This window comes from Protopterus annectens, chromosome 8.part0, assembly GCF_019279795.1.
Source record: "Protopterus annectens isolate FY-2018-M chromosome 8.part0, PAN1.0, whole genome shotgun sequence".
NCBI lineage: Eukaryota > Metazoa > Chordata > Ceratodontiformes > Protopteridae > Protopterus > Protopterus annectens.
Window position 1 is genome coordinate 1,206,807,966 of NC_056741.1, and position 20,552 is coordinate 1,206,828,517.

The 20,552-nt window shown below is 38.2% G+C and overlaps 1 protein-coding gene across 2 annotated transcripts in view; it reads left to right on the forward strand.

Annotated features, from left to right (window-relative positions):
* LOC122809310 (guanylate-binding protein 1-like) overlaps nt 1-20,552 on the forward strand; it is a 668,410-nt gene that overhangs the window by 271,676 nt on the left and 376,182 nt on the right. For both annotated transcript variants that reach the window (XM_044080706.1, XM_044080705.1), the window contains one exon: nt 1,179-1,273. In XM_044080706.1, the coding sequence (XP_043936641.1) occupies nt 1,179-1,273 (95 nt within the window). The remainder of the gene's footprint in view (nt 1-1,178; nt 1,274-20,552) is intronic.

Here is a 20,552-nt window from a genome sequence, read left to right on the forward strand (position 1 = left end):
TTTTAACGATTTTTTTTCACTATCTATACAATATAATTTTTAAGTCCTTTCACTAACAAGAGAGTGTTGTCAATAAGTACAGATGCTAAGAGATGTTTAGCTTTGGGTACTTTTGCAGCACTGGTTATGAAGACGGTTGAAGTATTTGGGGACCTCATCTTAATTAATGAGCTTAACTAGCTTAAAACAACCAAATGCCCCTGGCTATGTTTTGGCCTACTGCAGTTTACATGATACTTTTAACAATCTGCCAAACGAAGGTCATCACCAGATGTAAAGTCAAAGCAAAATAGCTGTTAAGTAAAGCCAGTTGTAGTGCATGCAAGAAAGGAAACTGCTGCTGATATCCCATGTAAATCTCTTCATGCAAGATCCAGGCACGAGTTACAAAGTATGCTGGTAAAGGTTCTGCAAGGGAAAATATGTTCCTGAAGAATTTATTCATCTTTTGAAATACATTTGTAAGAATGAGATTGCTACTATAAGAGCAAGGACTAACAATACAACCCATCATTTAATTGCTTGGACAAAATTGTCTAATCTGTTAGAGAAATACTAAGTGTTATCCTATGTATATTGCTTTTTAGTTGTTATGGACATTGTAATAGTTTATTTGATTTTTTTCTTGTTACTATACAGTTAAGTTATTGTGTTATAAAATGAAAAAAAAAAAACATTTTGAAAAAAAAAAAAAAGAATTTACTTATTCTGCAGGCAGGTCCTGTTCTCTGATTCTTGTTAACAGCAAAATATTGAGAAATAGATGTAGAACATGGTGTGGCTTTTTCTTGTTACATTGAATGTTATCCCAATTGCTCACATGGCTATTTTATACATCACCTGGAGAGTACAACAGTAAAGCAGTCCGGAAAAATAACACAACATACACAGGTAGCTCTGTACACTTGCTTTTTACCCATGCTTACTGCTTCCTTTTCTTCGTTTCATGGTTGCCTTTTTCATCCCAGTATTTTTTTTTAGGGGGGTAATTTTTGAGTTTACCAATGAACAATTTTTTTTATTTAGATATAAGTGTATTCATGTAGTATAGAAAGGATAAAGGTGTACTAAAACCACTGTGCATCTATTGTTTTTTTTTTTTTAACCAGAGACCATTTACAAATTTACCATCTTCATCTGAATGTCATTTTCTGTTTTTCATTTTTTTCTGTTTGTAGTTCTGGCTTCTTTGATGGTATCCTTTACCAACAAACTGTCATCAGGGGATATTGTTATCCTTAAAGAGGTATTTGAACAGGGGATCATAGAAGAGGTAAGTACTACATGACTTTAATGTCCTTAAGAATGTTGCTTGAAAGTTTCTTGATGATGATTAAATTATTGTAGAAACATACTAACGACTTTTTACCTTAGGACTTACCAATTGCTGGTCAAATGTTAAGAATTCCAGACTTTCGTTTCAAGAATAAAATTATATCAATTTGGAAGTTATTTATTGGAGAAAACTTTCGTAGAAAAATAGACTATTTGACCCCCAAATACTATTTTGTCCTACCTACTGTATAAACTGTAGAGCTTAAACTGCAGCTACTTTTTCTCATACCTACAAGAATTATTTGGTGAGAGATACATGGGAATATGTTTGTGGGTAATGATGTTTAGTATAACTAAAATGCAAGCTGTACACTGAAATATATTTTTCAAACCATATAAATCAATAAGTAGAAGTGAGAAAATAATTATTTGATTTTGCATGCTGTTTGGTTAAAGTTTAATTTGTTATCAAGCAGGAGACTATAAGGTTTTCAGCTTTTAGAAACAGCTGTTTTATTTCTATTGCTTTTAGAATGCAGTTTGTATTTCGGTTATAATCTGAGGCAGGACTTAGGGCAATAAACCTTACTTATTGGCAAGCTATGATTGATTACATGAGAATGGAGCCACTTTGTCTAAATGGTTAACAAGTTTGAACTTTTGAAAATTGCTATAGTATGTGAGATGTCTAATAAAGTTAAGGGGGAAATGTTAAAAATGTGTGCTGTTTGCAGGAATGAATAACAAGTTGAACAAAGATAGTTAGCACACTGTTTGGCTGTTTATCAGAACAAGAAATGAGAGGTATCTTCAGAAATAACATTTTTAATTTGCTAGCCGCAGTCAAGTGAAACTACTAGATTAGTGATTTCTAGCATGAAGTGTAGTAAATCAGTGTTTCAGTATGATTAGAAAAGGGTAGAAGTTTTCATTACTGTTTCTACTTAGCGTTGCCTCTATTGCCTTGAGAAAACTATGTTTATAGTTAAGTATATAGTTTATATTTTGGTTAGGGAAGGAATTATGTAATGTTCATATGAAAAATAAGAGCTTGAATTCATTTTAAAATGATAGAAACAGACTATGAAGGACCAGTTTGCAATAGGAAGACAAAGAATATATGTAAGTAGAACAAAAGGCAAGCTTTGTTATGTCACAATTTGACTTATTAGTCTGGAACATTAATGGGTTGTCGTACAAGAAAAAAAAAAACAAAAAACAGGACAAGGTATTATTTCACCCACTGAACTGAGACAAGATATAAAGAATGTTATGTATAAACGCATAGTGTTTCTTCAAGGATGTATTGCAGTGGTTGGAAACTGGAACACTACTGGAAATAAGGAAGATGTCATAGCATACCAGTTTAGGACAAATATTTACAGAAACTTATGCATATATTTTGGGCTCATGTATGCAATGAAAATAAAACAGAAGGAACTGGATTATACCCATTTTCTGGGAAATATGGTTATTGGGTAAGATTAGATAGACGTTATATATCAAAAGAATGCCGTAACATAGTGCAAACTATGAAAACATATATGTTTGATAGTGTTAGACCATGCATCTTATACAGAATAAGTTGTATACGCAAGTAAAAGACTAATAAGACAACCACTCTCATTTTCCAATTTTCTTCCAAAAATTGATGATTGAGTAGATTGAATTTTAAGTGAAATGTTATTATATTTGAATCTAAGTAGTAAAGAGCTTGCAAATGACTAGGATAATTGTAAATTGAAGATTAAAAAATGTGGTTACAATGAAAGCAAATAAAGTATGGAATAATAGTCCCAGTAGATATTTAGAGGGCCTAAAAAGGAAGGGACATACCATGTTGAACAACAATTAAAAGAAGCTAGATTGTCCATGCAAAATAAGTAAGAAAAGAAGAATGGAAACAGAGTAATGGCTTTACGATAAGTATTTTATGACAGTAACCATAAAGCTATCAAATCAGTGGCTCAATTGTTGGAGCACCAAAAGACTGGAAGGATTCTAAATAAAATCAGGAATAAATGAGAATAGTAGGGTAGAAGGGGACCCTGGAAAAGTTATAGATGTAACGTAAATTGTTATAGTGTACTGTGCAGACAAGATGAAGAGCTTGGGAGTAACACACAATAAATGTAAGCAGAAGTAGAAAGAGGGACAATAACATCAAAAATAAAGGAAATTAGAAATAAATAAGCAGCAAGAAACCAGAATACCTGGAACCTCTTTGAAATGATGGAATTCCAATAGAAGTTGGAATAGAAAGGAGCAAGAGATAATAAATCTGGCTGATATTTTTTAATAATATTTGACTTGGACAAAAACACTTGTATCAGTTATACCAGCAGAGTAGAAAAATCCTCCTGATCCGGGGCCATATAGGCCTATTCTGATTCTGAATCATGTCTACAAAGTATTTACAATGATTTTGGCAAAATGAATTGCAAAGATATTGCCATGAGCAATAGACCTAGGTCAGTGTGGGTTTATAGAAGGTAAAAAGCATCTGATAACATCAACATAACCCCTACGATTTAAAAGGACAATAGGAATATACTGTTAGTAGGTTTGGAGCCAAAACAAGCATTCGATAGTGTGATTTGGCATTTTATGAAGATATATTTTGAGGCAACTGGCTTTCTACAAACATGGACAGCATTGATATTTAATATTTACAGAGGAGCTCAAGCTCGGGTGAAGTGTGATGGTGAGCTGTCTGAGATATTTAGTCTTATGAGATGAATTAGACGTAGGCATATAATTTCCCAGTGCTATTTACAAATTTTAGGTTTAATGTTATGCTGAAGAAAGATATGCAGAGGCTGGATAGTAAATTTGTTAAACCCCATGCAATAGATATTTCAGGCCAGAACAGAACTATGAGATCATAAAAGAGTAAGAAGTAAAGTATATAAGGCAGTACTTAGATTTGAGAAGACAATATAGTATGAAATTAAAAATAGCATGGAGCAAACTATTAAACAGAAATGTTACTGATGATCAGTAAAGGGAAATATGTATTTTCCCTAGATATGCATCTAAATCAAGACAATTAGACGTTTTGCATGGAAATGTTTGTGTACTCTTATGAGACTTGAAAAATATTCCCACAGACAAGAGACGTATATTGGAGATGTTATAGGTTCATAGGTAGGTACTAGGCTATTGGCCCTAGGGTCTATATAAGCCTAACCAAACGGTACCCTGGCTTTTGCCACCCAAGAAAATTATTTTCCTGTGCCCCTGTCAAGCAGAGCCACAGAAGTGATCACCAGGGTGAATTTCCTATCTCCCATCCAATCATCAAGATTTTTCTTGAAGAGTGCTATTGAGGAGCTTTGTTTGATATAGATAGGTAATTTGTTCCAGAGTATGGGAAGTCTCTGGGACAGGAATCTATCCCTCCAGCATGTTCTGTTTATTGTGGTGACAATGTTTAGGTCCCTAGAGCGTGTAGCTCGAAGGGATTGGGATTTCTTTAAGTGGAGCATGTCCAACAGCTCTGGGTTTGACATATCTTTGTATGTTAGGCAGAGATTGCCTCTGAGTAGGCGATATGCGACAGAGTAAAGCTGGAGTTTTTTGAGACAGTCTGTGTAGAGCATCTGTTTGAGGCTGGTTATCCTCTTTGTGAGGTATTTCTGTGGCCTTCCCATTTGTTGTAGATGTCTTGTGAGGTACATACCAAAAGGAGTGTTGTACTCTATAATGGGTCTAATGAGTGATGAGTAGAGGGGAGCAATGACCTCTTTTTTTCCTGGATGAGAAACCTTTTGGTTCAGAAAGAAGTTCCTGGGAGCATTTTGGGAATGTACAGATTTACTTCAGTACTAGAACAAACTGAAGAGTATGCTAAGTCTTATACATAGAAGAACATTTAATCTCAGTATATAGGTATTTCTCTTGAGTTGGTGTAAAATAAACAAAAGTTATATACTTACCATTGTCTTGTTTTCATCTTGTTCAACATTTGGGTTATCAGATCTGACCTCAGCTCCTTTTTGGAAGTTATGGATCTAGAGCTTTGACTCTTCCCCTGCCCGTAATTCCTGCTATAACCCAAATTAGCTCAGATCGAGTTTGCCTGCTCATAACTAGAACATTATTTCACTGTCATATTAAAAGATGGCAACCCTTAACAAGGGCAAAGAAAGTTCATAAAACAGGCTAGCCAGCTGAGGCTGTAGAAGACAAGGTCCCTGGTGAGGTCAGACTACTGTATCAGGAGTACTGGTTGAGTAAGTTGGTATGACTAAGGAAATTATTTATTTGAGCTATAATACAGAATCAGAACTGCCTAGACATGGTAAAGTCTTGCTGAGTCTAATTATGGTGGCTGCCAAAAAAGCAGTTACTAGGAAATGGAAATCCAAGTCTAAACCAACTGTACTAGAAGTAGTGAATGCAGTATCACAGAAAAAAACATCTGGAAATGGTTTCTTTAGAAAAGGGTAGGAGCAAATTACATAGAAAGAAATGGAAAATGTCAGAACAATATATGCAGGCAAGGAATGAGGTTTAAAAGAAGGCAGTGTTTGAATGAGCTATGTAATGTTTGACAGTGAATGGATAGATTATAAGTGATGTATAATGTTTGCAACTAAAACTATGCCATTATGGTTTGTTTTCATTTATTAAAATGTATATTTGTCTGTGTCATAAGTAATAATTTAATAAAGATGTTTCTTGTTTAAACAACAAAAAAGGTCCCTGCTGAGATCCATCCATTCAAAAAAGGAGCAGCAGGTAAACATTTTGTAAGGGTGACAGAGGAAGGGATGTTGAATCAGACAAAAAACAGACAACATGGATCTGTCATTATGGTAAGTACATACGTTTCATATCTGATGTTGTCTTTTTCATCAAATTCAACCTTTAGAGCAAATTCCCAAGGTACAAAACACCTGGGAGGCATCGGGGAAGGATATTCCTGAGAATGATGGAGTCAAAGGATGTACTGGATCTACTCTGTACATCCAACTTGTAGTAGGACACAAATACGTGGGCAGTAGACTAAGTTGCTGCAGCAGAAATTTCATCAATTGGAACATAAAGGCAACAGAGGTAGCTATAGCCTTTGCTGAACGTGCTTTTGGTTTCTTGTGTAAGGATAGTCCCAAGTTGTCATAAACAAAGGCTACATGATTAGAAGGCCACCTAGATAACATGACCTTAGATACACATTGGCCCAATTTGGCTTTGGAAAAAGCAACAAACAACTGGTCAGATTTCCTAATATCTTTAGTCCTGTGCAGGTAAAATTTGAGTTGTCTGTGAACATCTAGTAAATGTGAAGTATACTCTCCTTTATTAGAGAATTTTGAAAAGAATACTGGTAAATTGATAGTCTGGTTAAGGTTCTTTTCAGATGCCACCTTTGGGAGGATAGTGGAATTTGTTCTCAAAGATACTCTGTCCTTATGGAAGCTCATATAAGGAGGTTTACATGATAGTGGTTGCAATTCAGAGATCATTTTATGGAAGTAATTGCCAACAGAAAAATGGTTTTCAAGGAACGGAGATCCACTGTAGCTGCTGGTTCAAAAGGAGCCTGACGTAAGGCCTGTAGCATGGTAGTTATGTCCCAGTCAGACCTCTTATAAGATGTCTAAGTAAGAAGGTTCCTTTTAGAAAGGCCTTTGAATTCTTTAGTGAACCTATAGAAGTTTTATTGTGTCAAAAGTAAAAACTGAAAATAGCTGCTAATTGAACTTTAATTATAGAGAGACTGGAGCCCTTTTGAAAAAGATCTGACAAAAAGTCTAGTATTTAAGGAAGAAGCACTGAAAAGGTGTCTGTCCCTTTGGAAGATGCCAAAATAGAAAACCTTTTCCACTTGCTGAGATAAACTTTCTTACAGTTTTGCGGTGGTGGTGCTGCGGTAGCGTTGTCGCCTCACAGTAAGACGCTGTCCGGTTCGATTCTCAGCTAGAGCGTTTTCTGTGTGGAGACATGCGTGAATGGGTGTACCTTCATTGAAGATTGTGTGTCAGGAAACATCCGGTACCCCAGCAGCTAAAATATGCTGCCACCACTGCCATGATTTTTGTGTACACCCAGGGGACTGTGATGAGACCCAAAGGGCAGTGCCTTGACCTGAAAAAGATGCCTCACAGGCAGAAATGGAGGAATCTTTTGGAATGCCTCGTTATGTTGAAGTGATAATAGGCATACTTGTGGTCTGTAGAGCACATCCAGTTATCTTTCCTCAGCAGAGGTAGGGTGGATTGCACAGTAACCATCCAGAACTTTGTCTGCTTTACAGATTGAATGAGGTGGCTTAGGTCCAAAAATGGCCTAAGCTTCCATATTTTTTTTGATCTAAAAAGAACTTTGAATAGACTCTGGATCCTAACTGGTCTGAGGGGAACAAGATGGATGACTCTTTTTTTCCAACAGGTTTGAAACGTCTGCTATCGTGGATTCCATTTGACTGGGTGGCATGCTGAAAATCCTTCTTTGCATCTGAGGAGGGGAAACAAAGGAAATAACATAGTCTTAAAGTCTGAATGAGGCTGACTGCCCCCGACAATCTGGATGTGCGGAATCCGAAGCAGTATTCAACCTCTTGTCTTGGCCTGTTAAGAACCTTTTCAAATACCTCGAAAGCCGAGGCAATGCTTGAAGCTGAGGAAGCACCCCTCCAGTCAAAAAAAAATGAGGTAGGAAGCACATTTCTGACCCTAACGTGCCCTGGCTTCTGTGCTGGCAATCAAGCTGAGCTATCAAATGCTGAGGCTTCAAGGATAAGAGATAGATTCAAAAGGCTAGGAGATGATTCAACCCCTATAGTCCCTGCACCAAGGCTTTTGGCTGCATGACTTGTCCCAATCTGACATAATCAGAGTTGAGAGACTCAGGGATACTGTCAAAGTCAAGAGGACTGTCTGCTATGACATGGGTGTTCTGGGGATGATTGGACCTATGGACATCAGATCTGAAAGCCACATGAGAAAAGGAGATACCATTGGGGGGGGGGTAACTGACCTCTTAGCCAGTGCGCCCATTGGGGATGGCATGAGGAAAACACCTACTTGGGTCTGTGCCCAGAGGAATCTCTGCATCATCTTGTTGATCCTGTCCAACTAGGTGTTTTCCTCATGCCATCCCCATTGGGTGCACTGGGTACCAGTTCAGTTACCTCTCCACTGGTATCTCCTTTTCTAGTCTGGCTTTCGGATCTGATGTCCCTGGGTCCAAGCATTCCCAGAACACCCACATCAGAGCAGACAGTCCTCATCCAGGAACAAGGTGGTCATAACATCCCTGTATTCTTCCCTTATAAGACCCATTATTGAGTACCATGCCCCTTTCGGCTTGTACCTCATAAAGCACATGCAGCAGCCGGAGAGACCACAGAGGTTCCTCACCAGAAGAATCCAGGGCTTCGAACATGTACCCTACACAGGCTAAAGACCCTGTCCCTCTACTCAGTCTCCTACAGACTCCTCAGAGGTGACCTCTGTCTGGCATGCAAAGCAATCTCAGACCCTGCCTTGATGGGACTACTGTATATCCACAAGTTAAGCTCCACTCAAGTAACCCACACGCGTGACCTCAACCTGGTCTGTGACATCAGTAGGACTTGTTGTTGGGACAGATTTGTGTCTCAGAGACTCCCTCTTTTGTGGAATAGACTGCCTGTCCACGTCAAGCAGAGTACCTCATTGACCCCTTTTTAGGCGCAACCTGGATAACTGGATGGGGAACAGAAAATACACCCCTGGGATTCCACCTGTGCCCCAACTGGACAGTGTAATAGGGTGCTGACTTGTTGGAATATGAGCTTAATTCTTGGCTAGGCTTGTAAGGGCCTCAGGCCCAATAGCCTAGTAACTTCCTGTGATCCTATGATGTCTGCTTCAATAAGACTTCTCAATGAATGGTAGGACCTTAACAAGGAAGCCACCAAAGGTGGCCTCGAACCATGCCTTTCCTCTAAAAATGGAGAATAGAGTCAAGAACTCATCAGCAGTAGTGAAAAATGAGGCGGCAGGATTGGTGAATGGATCAGGCAAGTGACTGGATCCAATAGTCTTGCAATTTTCAGTGCTGGACTCGAGTACTGATGGATCAAGTACCCATTTTGTAGACTTCTCAAAAGTCTTATCATAATCCTTTTCTCTCTCTGTGGGCCTGTCCTTCTCTTTTTCTTTCTTTTTGATGGTTTTAGGTTTGCCTGTTCTTTTTGCAGAAGAAACCAAAGGATTGAACTGTGGAGAGCTGACAGTTGTGAAGTGGCTCCAGACTGGGCAGGAATCAAACCTTTCAGCATCAGCCTGCTCCTATGCCTTTGTAAAGCCCTAGTACCTTACAAGGCACAAGCCTCACACTCACATCCAGATACACACTGCTCCCAGACAGTATACACATAGGGAATTGGGATCCTGCTGCAGAATCTTATGACTGTAGGCTGTATATTTTTTAAACCCTGGAATCTTATCAGCCATAGGGAAGAAAATGGTAATCCACAGAGAGGAGAATACTGTATCTAAACAGTAAAAGTATAACTATTAAACATAACAGCCAATAACATGATACAGATAGAAGATATACAGCAAGAAAATTTACAGAAGAAACTTTTTAAGGTGGGGAGGAAAAGGAGTATATATATATATATATATATATATATATATATATATATATATATATATATATATAGATAGATATATAAGAAAAAGAACAAGTACAGAAAAGGGAGATAGAAGAAGAAGAACAAAGAAAAGAACTTATAAAACAATGAAAAAACAAAAGGGCTAGCAATTTTTACTCTATAAAATTATTTATTTAAAACATTTTATGTTCTTTTATATAGGATTGTTAGAAGCTGTTTAATTGTTTATTTGGTATGTAGGTTTATGTATTGGAGGGTTAAAATATTTGCATATGTAATTTGTTAATTTGGTCGTGATGATCATTTCATCACTATCATGGTGTGGATGGGAGGAGAAATGGGGTAGAGGTTATCCTGAAGGAACGGTATGCCAATAGTGTTTTGGAGGTGAAAAGAGTGTCGGATAGAGTGATGTTTATGAAGTTAGAAATTGATGGTGTGATGATGAATGTTGTTAGTGCATATGCTCCGCAAGTTGGGTGTGCGATGGATGAGAGAGAAAAATTTTGGAGTAAGTTGGGTGAAGTGTTGATGACTGTACCCAAGGGTGAGAGAGTGGTGATGGAACAGATTTCAGTGGGCATGTTGGTGAAGGGAACAGAGGGGATGAGGAAGTGATGGGTAGGTGTGGTGTTAAGGAAAGGAATGCAGAAGGTCAGGTAGTAGTGGATTTTGCAAAAAGGATGGACATGGCTGTGATGAATATGTATTTTAACAAGAGGGAGGAGCATAGGGTGACATACAAGAGTGGAGGGAGATGCACACAGGTGGATTATATCCTATGCAGGAGGGCCAGTTTGAAGGAGATTGGAGACTGTAAAGTGGTAACAAGGGAAAGTGTAGTTAGGCAGCATAGAATGGTGGTCTGTAGAATGACATTGGTGATCAAGAAGAGGAGGAGGAGTGTGAGGGCAGCACCAAGGATCAAATGGCAGAAATTGAAAAAGGGTGATTGTGAGGTGGAGTTCAGGGAAGAGTTAAGACAGGCACTGGGTGGCAGTGAAGTGTTACTAAATAGCTGGGTAACTACAGCAGAGCTAGTAAGGGAGACTGCTAGAAAGGTGCTTGGTGTGACATCTGGACAGAGGAAGGAGGACAAGGAGACCCGGTGGTGGAATGAGGAAGTACAGGAGAGTATATGGAGAAAGAGGTTGGCGAAGAAGAAGTGGGATTGTCAGAGAGATGAAGAAAGTAGACAGGAGTATAAGGAGATGAGGTGCATGGTAAAGAGAGAGGTGGCAAAGGCTAAGGATAAGGCGTATAGAGAGTTGTATGAAAGGTTCGATACTAAGGAGGGAGAAAAGGACCTGTACCGATTGGCTAGATAGAGGGACTGAGCTAGGAAAGATTTGCAGCAGGTAAGGGTGATAAAGGATAATGAGGGAAACATACTCACTTGCAAAGAAAATGTGTTGAACAGATGGAAAGAGTACTCTGAGGGGCTGATGAATGAAGAGAATGAGAGAGAGAGAGAGAGAGAAGGCTGGATGATGTGGGGATAGTGAATCAGGAAGTGCAATGGATTAGCAAGGCGGACATAAGGATAGCTATGAAGAGGATGAAGAATGGAAAGGCTGTTGGTCCAGATGACATATCTGTGGAAGCTTGGATGTGTTTAGGAGAAATGGCAGTGGAATTTTTAACCAGATTGTTTAATGAAATCTTGGAAAGTGAGAGGATGCCTGAGGAGTGGAGAAAAAGTGTTTTGGTATTTTTAAGAATAAGGGTGATATGCAGAGCTGTAGTAACTACAGAGGGATAAAACTGATCAGTCACAGCATGAAATTATGGAAAAGAGTAGTGGAAGCTAGGTTAAGCAGGGAGGTGATGATTAGTGATCAGCAGTATGGTTTCATGCCAGGAAAGAGCACTACAGATGAGATGTTTGCTCTGAGAGTGTTGATGGAGAAGTACAAAGAAGGTCAGAAGGAGTTGCATTGTGTCTTTGAGGACTTCGAGAAAGCATATGACAGGGTGCCTAGAGAGGAGTTGTGGTATTGTATAAGGTCGGGAGTGGCAGAGAAGTATGTAAGAGTGGTACAGGATATGTACAAGGGTAGTGTGACAGCGGTGAGATCTGCATTGGGAGTGATAGATGCGTTTAAGGTGGAGGTGGGATTACATCAAGGATCAGCTCTGAGCCCTTTGTTATTTGCACTGGTGATGGACAGGTTGACAGACGAGATCAGACAGGAGTCCCCGTGGACAATGATGTTTGCAGATGAAGTGAGAGTAGGGAACGGGTTGAGGAGACCCTGGAGAGGTGGAGATATGCTCTAGAGAGGAGAGGAATGAAGGTCAGCCGGACTAAGACAGAATATATGTCTGTGAACGAAAGGGAGGATAGAGGAATGATGAGGATGCAGGGAGTAGAGTTGGCAAAGGTGTTTGAGTTTAAATACTTGGGATCAACAGTTCAGAGTAATGGCGAGTGTGGAAGAGAGGTGAAGAAGAGAGTACAGGCAGGGTGGAGAAGAGTGTCAGGAGTGATTTGTGATAGACGAGTACCAGTAAGAGTGAAATGGAAGGTCTACAAAAGGGTAGTAAGACCAGCTATGTTATATGGGTTGGAGACAGTGGCATTGACAAAAAGGCAGGAGTCAGAGCTGAATGTGGCAGAGTTAAATATGTTAAGATTTGCACTGGGTGTGACGAGGGTAGACAGGATTAGGAATAAGTATATTAGAGGGTCAGCCCAGGTTGGACAGTTGGGAGACAAAGCCAGAGAGGCAAGATTGCATTAGTTTGGACATGTGCTGAGGAGGCATGGTGGGTATATTGTGAAAAGGATGCTAAGGATGAAGCTGCCAGGTAAGAGGAAAAGAGGAAGGCCTAAGATCAGGTTTATGGATGTGGTTAGAGAGGCCATGCAGGTGGTTGGTGTGACAAAGCAAGATGCAGAGGACAGGAAGAAATGGAAACAGATGATCGGCTGTAGCGACCTCTAACCGGGAAAAACCGAAAGAAGAAGAAAGTCATGTGATGATCTTTTGCTTTTTAAATGCGAATATCTTACATGTTTTTACTCTGATGATGCCCAAGAATGTAGAAGGGCAAAAGCGCTTAGTCTGCTGATTTTTATTTTTTGGATTAAATAGAGCTCTGCTAACATTGCGGTTTGTGGTGTGTTTTTTTTTTTTTTTTTTTTTTTTTTTTTTTTAAAGGCAAGAACAACAAAAAACACCAACATTCTGAAACTTCACTGCTCGCCCCAATAAAGGCTGTCCCTTTTTAGCTCCAAAATGACTCAAAATGTACAGAGGAATGAAGGTTGTCAGTCCACAGTTGTGAAAGTGAAGTTTAATTCAAAAATAAAAACAACAAAACACAACATAAAAAACTGGATTTAGCGCTTTCATCTCCCCTCCGGAGACTTCATCAGAATCAAAGCTTAAAGTGTATTGTACGCTTAAATAATGACAAAGCATTCCTGATTAGTTACCTAATAATAAATTCTCAAATTTAACTCTAACCTTCCTTATATAATTTACTAGATGTGTATGACATATACAATGCATCATAAAAACATCATAAAAAAAATCTAAAGCTGCATAGTACCTGATGTATGTGTGTTAAAATATTAAAAAACATGTATTATTAATAAATATAAACATATACATATATAATTATAAATATATAAATATATACAAAATATAAAAATGTAAAATAGATATATCAAATAATGACTATGAATACAAAAAGAATATGACTACAAAAGGAATATGACAGATGGTGGGAATAATAGTAATTAATACATATCAATAATAAATCAATTAATAATTAATTAAATAAATAGATAAAAAATGAGATAAAAAATAATAGTAATCGATCTTTAGTTTTTGATTTATAGGATTGGACTGGTGTTTATTCCTAAATGTTTTTATCTCGTTTTTTATCTATTTATTTAATTAATGAGGGAATGTTGAACAGAAGATTAGTAAAGCCGAAGTTAAAAAAAAATAGATGCTGAAGTTGTGGAATATTTGCAAAGTGAAGGATTTAGTATAGAAATTGAGTCCCCAAAGTAAGGAGAAACAGGAAGAGCAGGAGACATATGAAGGAGAAATATGGACACGGGAAAGAAAAAGAGATTTAGTATGGTGCAATATTAATACAGGAGAAAGTAAAACTAATCAATACAAAAACAGCAACAGCAAAGATATTTGACGAGAAATACAGGCAAAGGCATCCGGACATAGAACATTTTACAATGCAAAAAAGATAAGAAAAAACAAGAGGAAAAGTTGAAAAGAGGATTAGTAAGAGAGAAGTTAAAAAAATAGAAACTGAGGTTATGGATTAACTGCGAAGTGAAGGACTTAGTGTAGAAAATGTAACTCAGATATCATCACAGCAGGATACAGCAATGGATTCCCAAATTAAGAAGAAACCAGTGGAGCAGGAAACGTCTGATCAGTTGCCATATGAAGATACTTTATAGCCTTCAATAGGAAACCAGTGCAAATGCTCAGTTGAAGTTGCACAGCAAGGGAAGGAACAGAAAACTAGCAACTCTGATGCAGTCAATGTTGTGGAGTGATAGGCCAGTGAGTTCTTATATGAAGGAGCAATGGATGACACATGGAGAAACTGAAGAGAATGTAGCACAGGAAGATGCTCTGGAGCTTTCAATAGAATGCCCACAGGAAATGGAGAACAAAGAATGCGCCTTCAGTTTAGAAGAAAATGATTAAGAGAAGAGTTGCTTGATTTAATAGAGGTGGACAGACATATTAAGATCGATGAAAGAAATCAACTGCAGAAAAAACCCCGAAAGTTAAAAGTTTGATAAATCAAATGAACAAAGAAAGTAGTACTGCCCATAGAGATTCATGTGATATAGCAGAAGTAAATAGGATATATTACTGTGCAGCTAAATTGATAACAGATAAAGTTTTACACAAAAAACACAGGGTGGTAAAGGAAGGAAGGGTAGAAACTGAATGCCATCATGGAAGTATTGAATAGAGAAAGCTATAAAACAATTAAGACAAGAAGTGTTACTTTTAAAAGAGTATTGAAGAAGGAAGAGATCAACAAAAATACTCAGAAAGATGGACATGATAAAAGCAATCCACAGTATCAGAACAGATCAGGATTTATCATGCACTGTCGCAAATAATAAACCAAAAATATCAGCACAGGCAGAAAAATTTTGAAGACATGCATAATAATATAAAAAAGTACAAAATAAGCTATTTATTGATAACCCAAAAACGTTTTATAGAGAATTGGGAAACAAGGCAAAAGGAACTGAAACAACACCAAAAAAAAGAAGAAATAGATACATTTTGGAGAAATATCTGTAAAATCCTGTGAAACATAACAAAGATGCTAAATGGATAGAAAAGTAAAAGAAAGAATAGGAAGCTCCAATGTAAAAGATAGGAAATGGGATGAAGTATCAGCCAGAGAGATTGAAACAAAGTTAAGAAAAACTCCTAACTGGAAAACCCCAGGCCCAGATGCAGTACCTAACGTCTGGCTAAAAGTATTAACACCTTTACATGAAGATTTAGCCATGAGTAAGAACTATTTATATGCACACCCCAAACCGACACCAGCTTGGTTGACAACAGGAAAAACAATACTCCTACTGAAGAGAGAACCTTGAAACTATCCTAAAAATTATAGACCAATAACTTGCCTTCTGACAACATATAAGCTATATACTGGAATTAATACTGACAGAGTTTATAGTCATTTAAAAGAAAACTCAATGGTAATAAAAGCAAGTCATATGGAACAAAGGATCATTTGTTGCTAAATAAAGTCATAATGGGGGAACTGTAAAAAAGGGAAGAATCTAAGCATGGCATGGAAAAACTGCAAAAAAAGTATTTGACAGTATCCCACATTCATGGATAAAAGAGTGCTTAAAAATGTATAAAATACACACTAGACTGATCGATTACATTACAGTGACCATAAAACAGTGGCAAACAACTCTGCAGTTAAGCCATGATAAAAGGACAAATTATTATTCCAGGTATAAAAATTCAAAGGGAGGTATTCCAGGGTGACTCTCTGCCACCGCTGCCCTTTTGTCTTGCCTTTAACCCATTAAGTTGCCCATTTAACAGATTAGATCATGGCTACAGTTGGGCTCCCAGAAAACAACAAAGTGTAAAGACTTGTCATCTTTTTGTAGATGATATAATACTGTATAGTTCATCAGATGAGGAGCTGAAAGCAAACCTGTAAGTTGTCAAACCTTTTTAGATGATATAAGAATGTCCTTTAGTCTTGATAAATGTGCAAAAGCAAGCTTTAAAGGAGGATAGCTGTAACACCAAGAAAACATCAGTTTGGGACAGGAATGTGATATAAAAGAACTTAAGCAAGAGGGAATGTATAAATATTTGAGAATTGATGAAGTATCAACAATAAAACATGAAAAAATGTAAATAAAACTTAATAAGAAATATTTTTGAAGACTTTAATACTGAAAGTAGCATTGTCATCTAGGAACAGTGTCCAAGCTATAAACCAATTTGCTCTTCCTGTCCTAACTTGCAGTTTTAGAGTGACTGACTGGCCCAAAAGATGTTGGATAGATTGGACAGGAAAGCAAGGAGGATGCTTCATGCTCATCAAATGATTTATAAAAATCAGTGTATACCAAGACTATATATTCCCCATTCTGAAGGGGGTATGGGCCTCTTCAAAACTGATTACATGTATAGATCCACAATCTTAGGACTGCATACATATCTGCTGACCTGAAAAGGCCCAAACATAGTGAATGTTTGGAAACATGATTAGAATAAGTCTAAGATGACTTCTGTGCTTAGTTTAGCAGAAACATATCGGTGTCAAGTGGGAATGGAAATCAAACCAGAAGTAGATAAAAATCAGGCAGCAACTGAATGTGCCAAAAAAAACAAAAGAAAGAATATAAGGTGAAGGATCAGATGAGAAGGAAAGAAATGTGGAAAATGTATAAATGTAGTGGCCAGTATAGAAAACTCTTTGACACAACCTCATGTTGATCAGGATTGAATGCAGGAGTGGTTAGGGAGAGGTGAATTTAAACCAAAAGACAAAAGGTTAATATTGGCAACCCAGGATAGTGGGCTACGTACATGTTGGTTTGCCAAGTCCACTGAACATGTGGGAGAAACAGACAAATGTAAGTTTTGTAAAACAGAATTAGAAGCAGTCACACATCTTGTTGCTGATCGTGATACACTAATAGCAGAAGGACTGTATTCTGAAAGGCATAATAATGTGGCAAGACTGTTGCATTGGGGATTGTCCAAACATTATATTATTCATGGACGTCTTGTGCTATAGGACTGCAGGACTGCAGCCCTCCCAGCTGTAAAAAGAAAAGAAAAAAAAACTGGCAAACATAAAATCAAAACAGGAAAAAAAAAACTCACAAAACAAAAAACCTCCATGCATGCTCACAGCACAGACTTCTGGGTTGCAGGGCAGAGATGCCTTTCTCCCTTATCCAGACTGCCAGTGGCAGTCCGGATAAGTGAAAAAAGGCATCTCTGCCCTGCAACTTAGAAGTCTGTGTGGTTGTCGTCACCCGCACACAGAGAACACTGGACTGCATCACCTGCAGGCTGGAGCCTCCAGCCTATCACAGGAAACAGAAACCAGCCACCAGCCAAACCGGAAACCAAAGGTAAGCTGTGTGGGGAAAGCAGCCATGAGGGAAGCTGTACGTTGGACAGAGCGGTAAGTGTAATTTTATTCAAGTTAGCAGGGAAAGTGTAATATGTAATTTTATTCAGGTTAGCAGGGAAAGTGTAATAATATGTAAGGTGTAATTTTATTCAGGTTAGCAGGGAAGTGTAATGTGTAATTTCATTCAGGTTAGCAGAGTAAGTGTGACTGTAATGTGTGTGTTAGCAGGGAAAGTGTAATAGAAGCTGAAGCTCTTAGCCGGGAAAGTGAGCTGTCGTTCGTATTATGCTTTAGCTGTTGGTTTTTCTTATGCAGGAAAGTGTATATGCAGTGTGTGTGTGTTTTCTTAGGCAATAAGTGAGCTGCTTTTATTATGCTGCCATTTGTATTTGGTTTTCCTTATGCAGGAAAGTGAGCTGCTGCCGTGTGTGTGCCCTGCCATCTGTTATGCTTATTTATGCTGCCGTTCATATTTGGTTCCTTTTGCAGGAGCTGCCATTCGTAGTTTGCTTTTATTTTCTTATGCTGCCGATTTGGTTTAAGGAGCTGGTCGTGTGTGTGCCCTGCCATCCGTTATGCTTATTTATGCTGCCGTTCATATTTGGTTCCTTTTGCAGGAGCTGCCATTCGTAGTTTGCTTTTATTTTCTTATGCTGCCGATTTGGTTTAAGGAGCTGGTCGTGTGTGTGCCCTGCCATCCGTTATGCTTATTTATGCTGCCGTTCATATTTGGTTCCTTTGCAGGAGCTGCCATTCGTAGTTTGCTTTTATTTTCTTATGCTGCTGATTTGTTTTAAGGAGCTGGTGTGTGTGTGCCCTGCCATCCGTTATGCTTATTTATGCTGCCATTCATATTTGGTTCCTTTTGCAGGAGCTGCCATTCGTAGTTTGCTTTTATTTTCTTATGCTGCCGATTTGGTTTAAGGAGCTGGTCGTGTGTGTGCCCTGCCAACCGTTATGCTTATTTATGCTGCCGTTCATATTTGGTTCCTTTGCAGGAGCTGCCATTCGTAGTTTGATTTTATTTTTTTATGCTGACAATTTGGTTTAAGGAGCTGGTCGTATGTGTGCCCTGCCATCCGTTATGCTTATTTATGCTGCCATTCATATTTGGTTCCTTTTGCAGGAGCTGCCATTCGTAGTTTGCTTTTATTTTCTTATGCTGCCGATTTGGTTTAAGGAGCTGGACGTGTGTGTGCCTTGCCATCTGTTATGCTTATTTATGCTGACCTTCATATTTGGTTCCTTTTGTAGGAGCTGCCATTCATAGTTTGCTTTTATTTTCTTATGCTGGTGTGTGTGTGTGTGTGTGTGTGTGTGTGTGTGTGTGTGTGTGTGTGTGTGTGTGTGTGTGTGTGTGTGTGTCTGTCTGTGTGTAAAATACCCCAGTCACTATCTGCTGGTGGCTAGAGAGGTCAGGCTTAAAATCTGTACCTTAAGTGCAGGTGGCAAGGGCCTTCCCTACCCACCACCATTTGTAAATAAAAACAGATTTTTGCCTCGTATTTGTTCTGTTCCTCATAAAATCTGTGATTTCTGAATGTTTGTTTTTCCTTGCAAAGTCAGTAATGCAGTGGTGCACTGGTAGCATTGTTGCCTGACAGCTACAGGTTTTCTGGTTTGATTGTTGGCTAGTGTGCCTTCTGTGTGAAGTCTGTATGTCTGGACTGTTTTTCCCTGCTCTGCTGAAAATTGGCTTTTGTTCCAATTTAGACTTTCCTGGTTAACATGTTAAATAAAAATAACAGGCATTTGAATTTCAGACGTCATATTCTTCAGAAAGTACATGGTAACACAAAACTCTTTATTCTAGCAATTTTCTAAGTTTATAAGATTGGATATTTGAAATTTGTCCCTATTTTTTTACTGTATTCCCCCATTATTGTCTTTGTCCAGGTTTTCTGTGCTAAGGAGAGCTATAGTGAGAACTGAATTCACTGAATGTTTGGGGGCTGTATTCCCCCATTACTGGCTTTGTCCAGGTGTCTTTTGCTAAGAGGTTGAAAGCTATGTTCACAAAACAGCTGCTTTGGCATAGTGGTATGTTTCTCTGACTGTTTTGCACAGGGTCCTGGGTTCAAGACTTGGCAGTAAAATGTATGGTGGTAACACGGCATCCAATTCTAGCAACTTTCCAACATTATACAAGCAATGTTTAAAATGAGTTCCTGGTTTTTGGGCTTTTGTCCCCCCCCCCCCCGATAAATGTTGGCCTTTTCCAGATTTCTTGTGCTGCAAAGTTCAGAGATACAGCTGAGTGTCGAGTAGATTTTACAAGGAGCTGAGAGCTGCATGGGAACTAAGGTTTAGTGCTGCTTATGCTGAATCTGCTTGTATTGTTAATAGCACACCAGGTAGTGTACTTTTGATGCAGAAGGCTGTGGGTTCTACTCCCACATTAGGTAGATGTATTGCTGAATACTGTACTATGTTGTAAAGGGGGGTGGATGCTGCAGTCCTTTTTGGCGAAGATACCTAGTAACAATGAACCTGTTGTCATCCATTCCCTATTGCAATATTACTAGCTTATTTTTTTTTTAATGCAACATAGACAATTTATTCCTCAAGGGCAACAGACACTTTACTTGTAGATGAAACAATGAAATATAAAGTTGTTTGGTAGCAGCAACCTCTTCATTAGTTACAGATTTCTTTAATGTGAGAATTATTTAGATGACTTTTACTACTTCAGAGATTGTGCATATTTACTGATACTGGTGAACTGTTACTGGTGGACTGTAGAATTTTGAGTAGACTTTTATGATGGAAATGTTCTGAATTAGGCAGTTGGTGTATGCATTTTGTTTCATTTTTTTATTGGAAAAACGTTCAAAACAAATTTAAAACACTCTCTAACAACTGTACTGTATTGTACAAGGAATATAATTTAATATAATCAGGGAGGTGTATCAAAGAGCACGTGTATGTTTTGTGTGCAAGGGGCCTATGATTTGAAAACAGCCCAAAGTTAATCTTTATCTGCCACTGGCAAAATGTATTTTCTTTGAATGATGGTTTCAGTGCT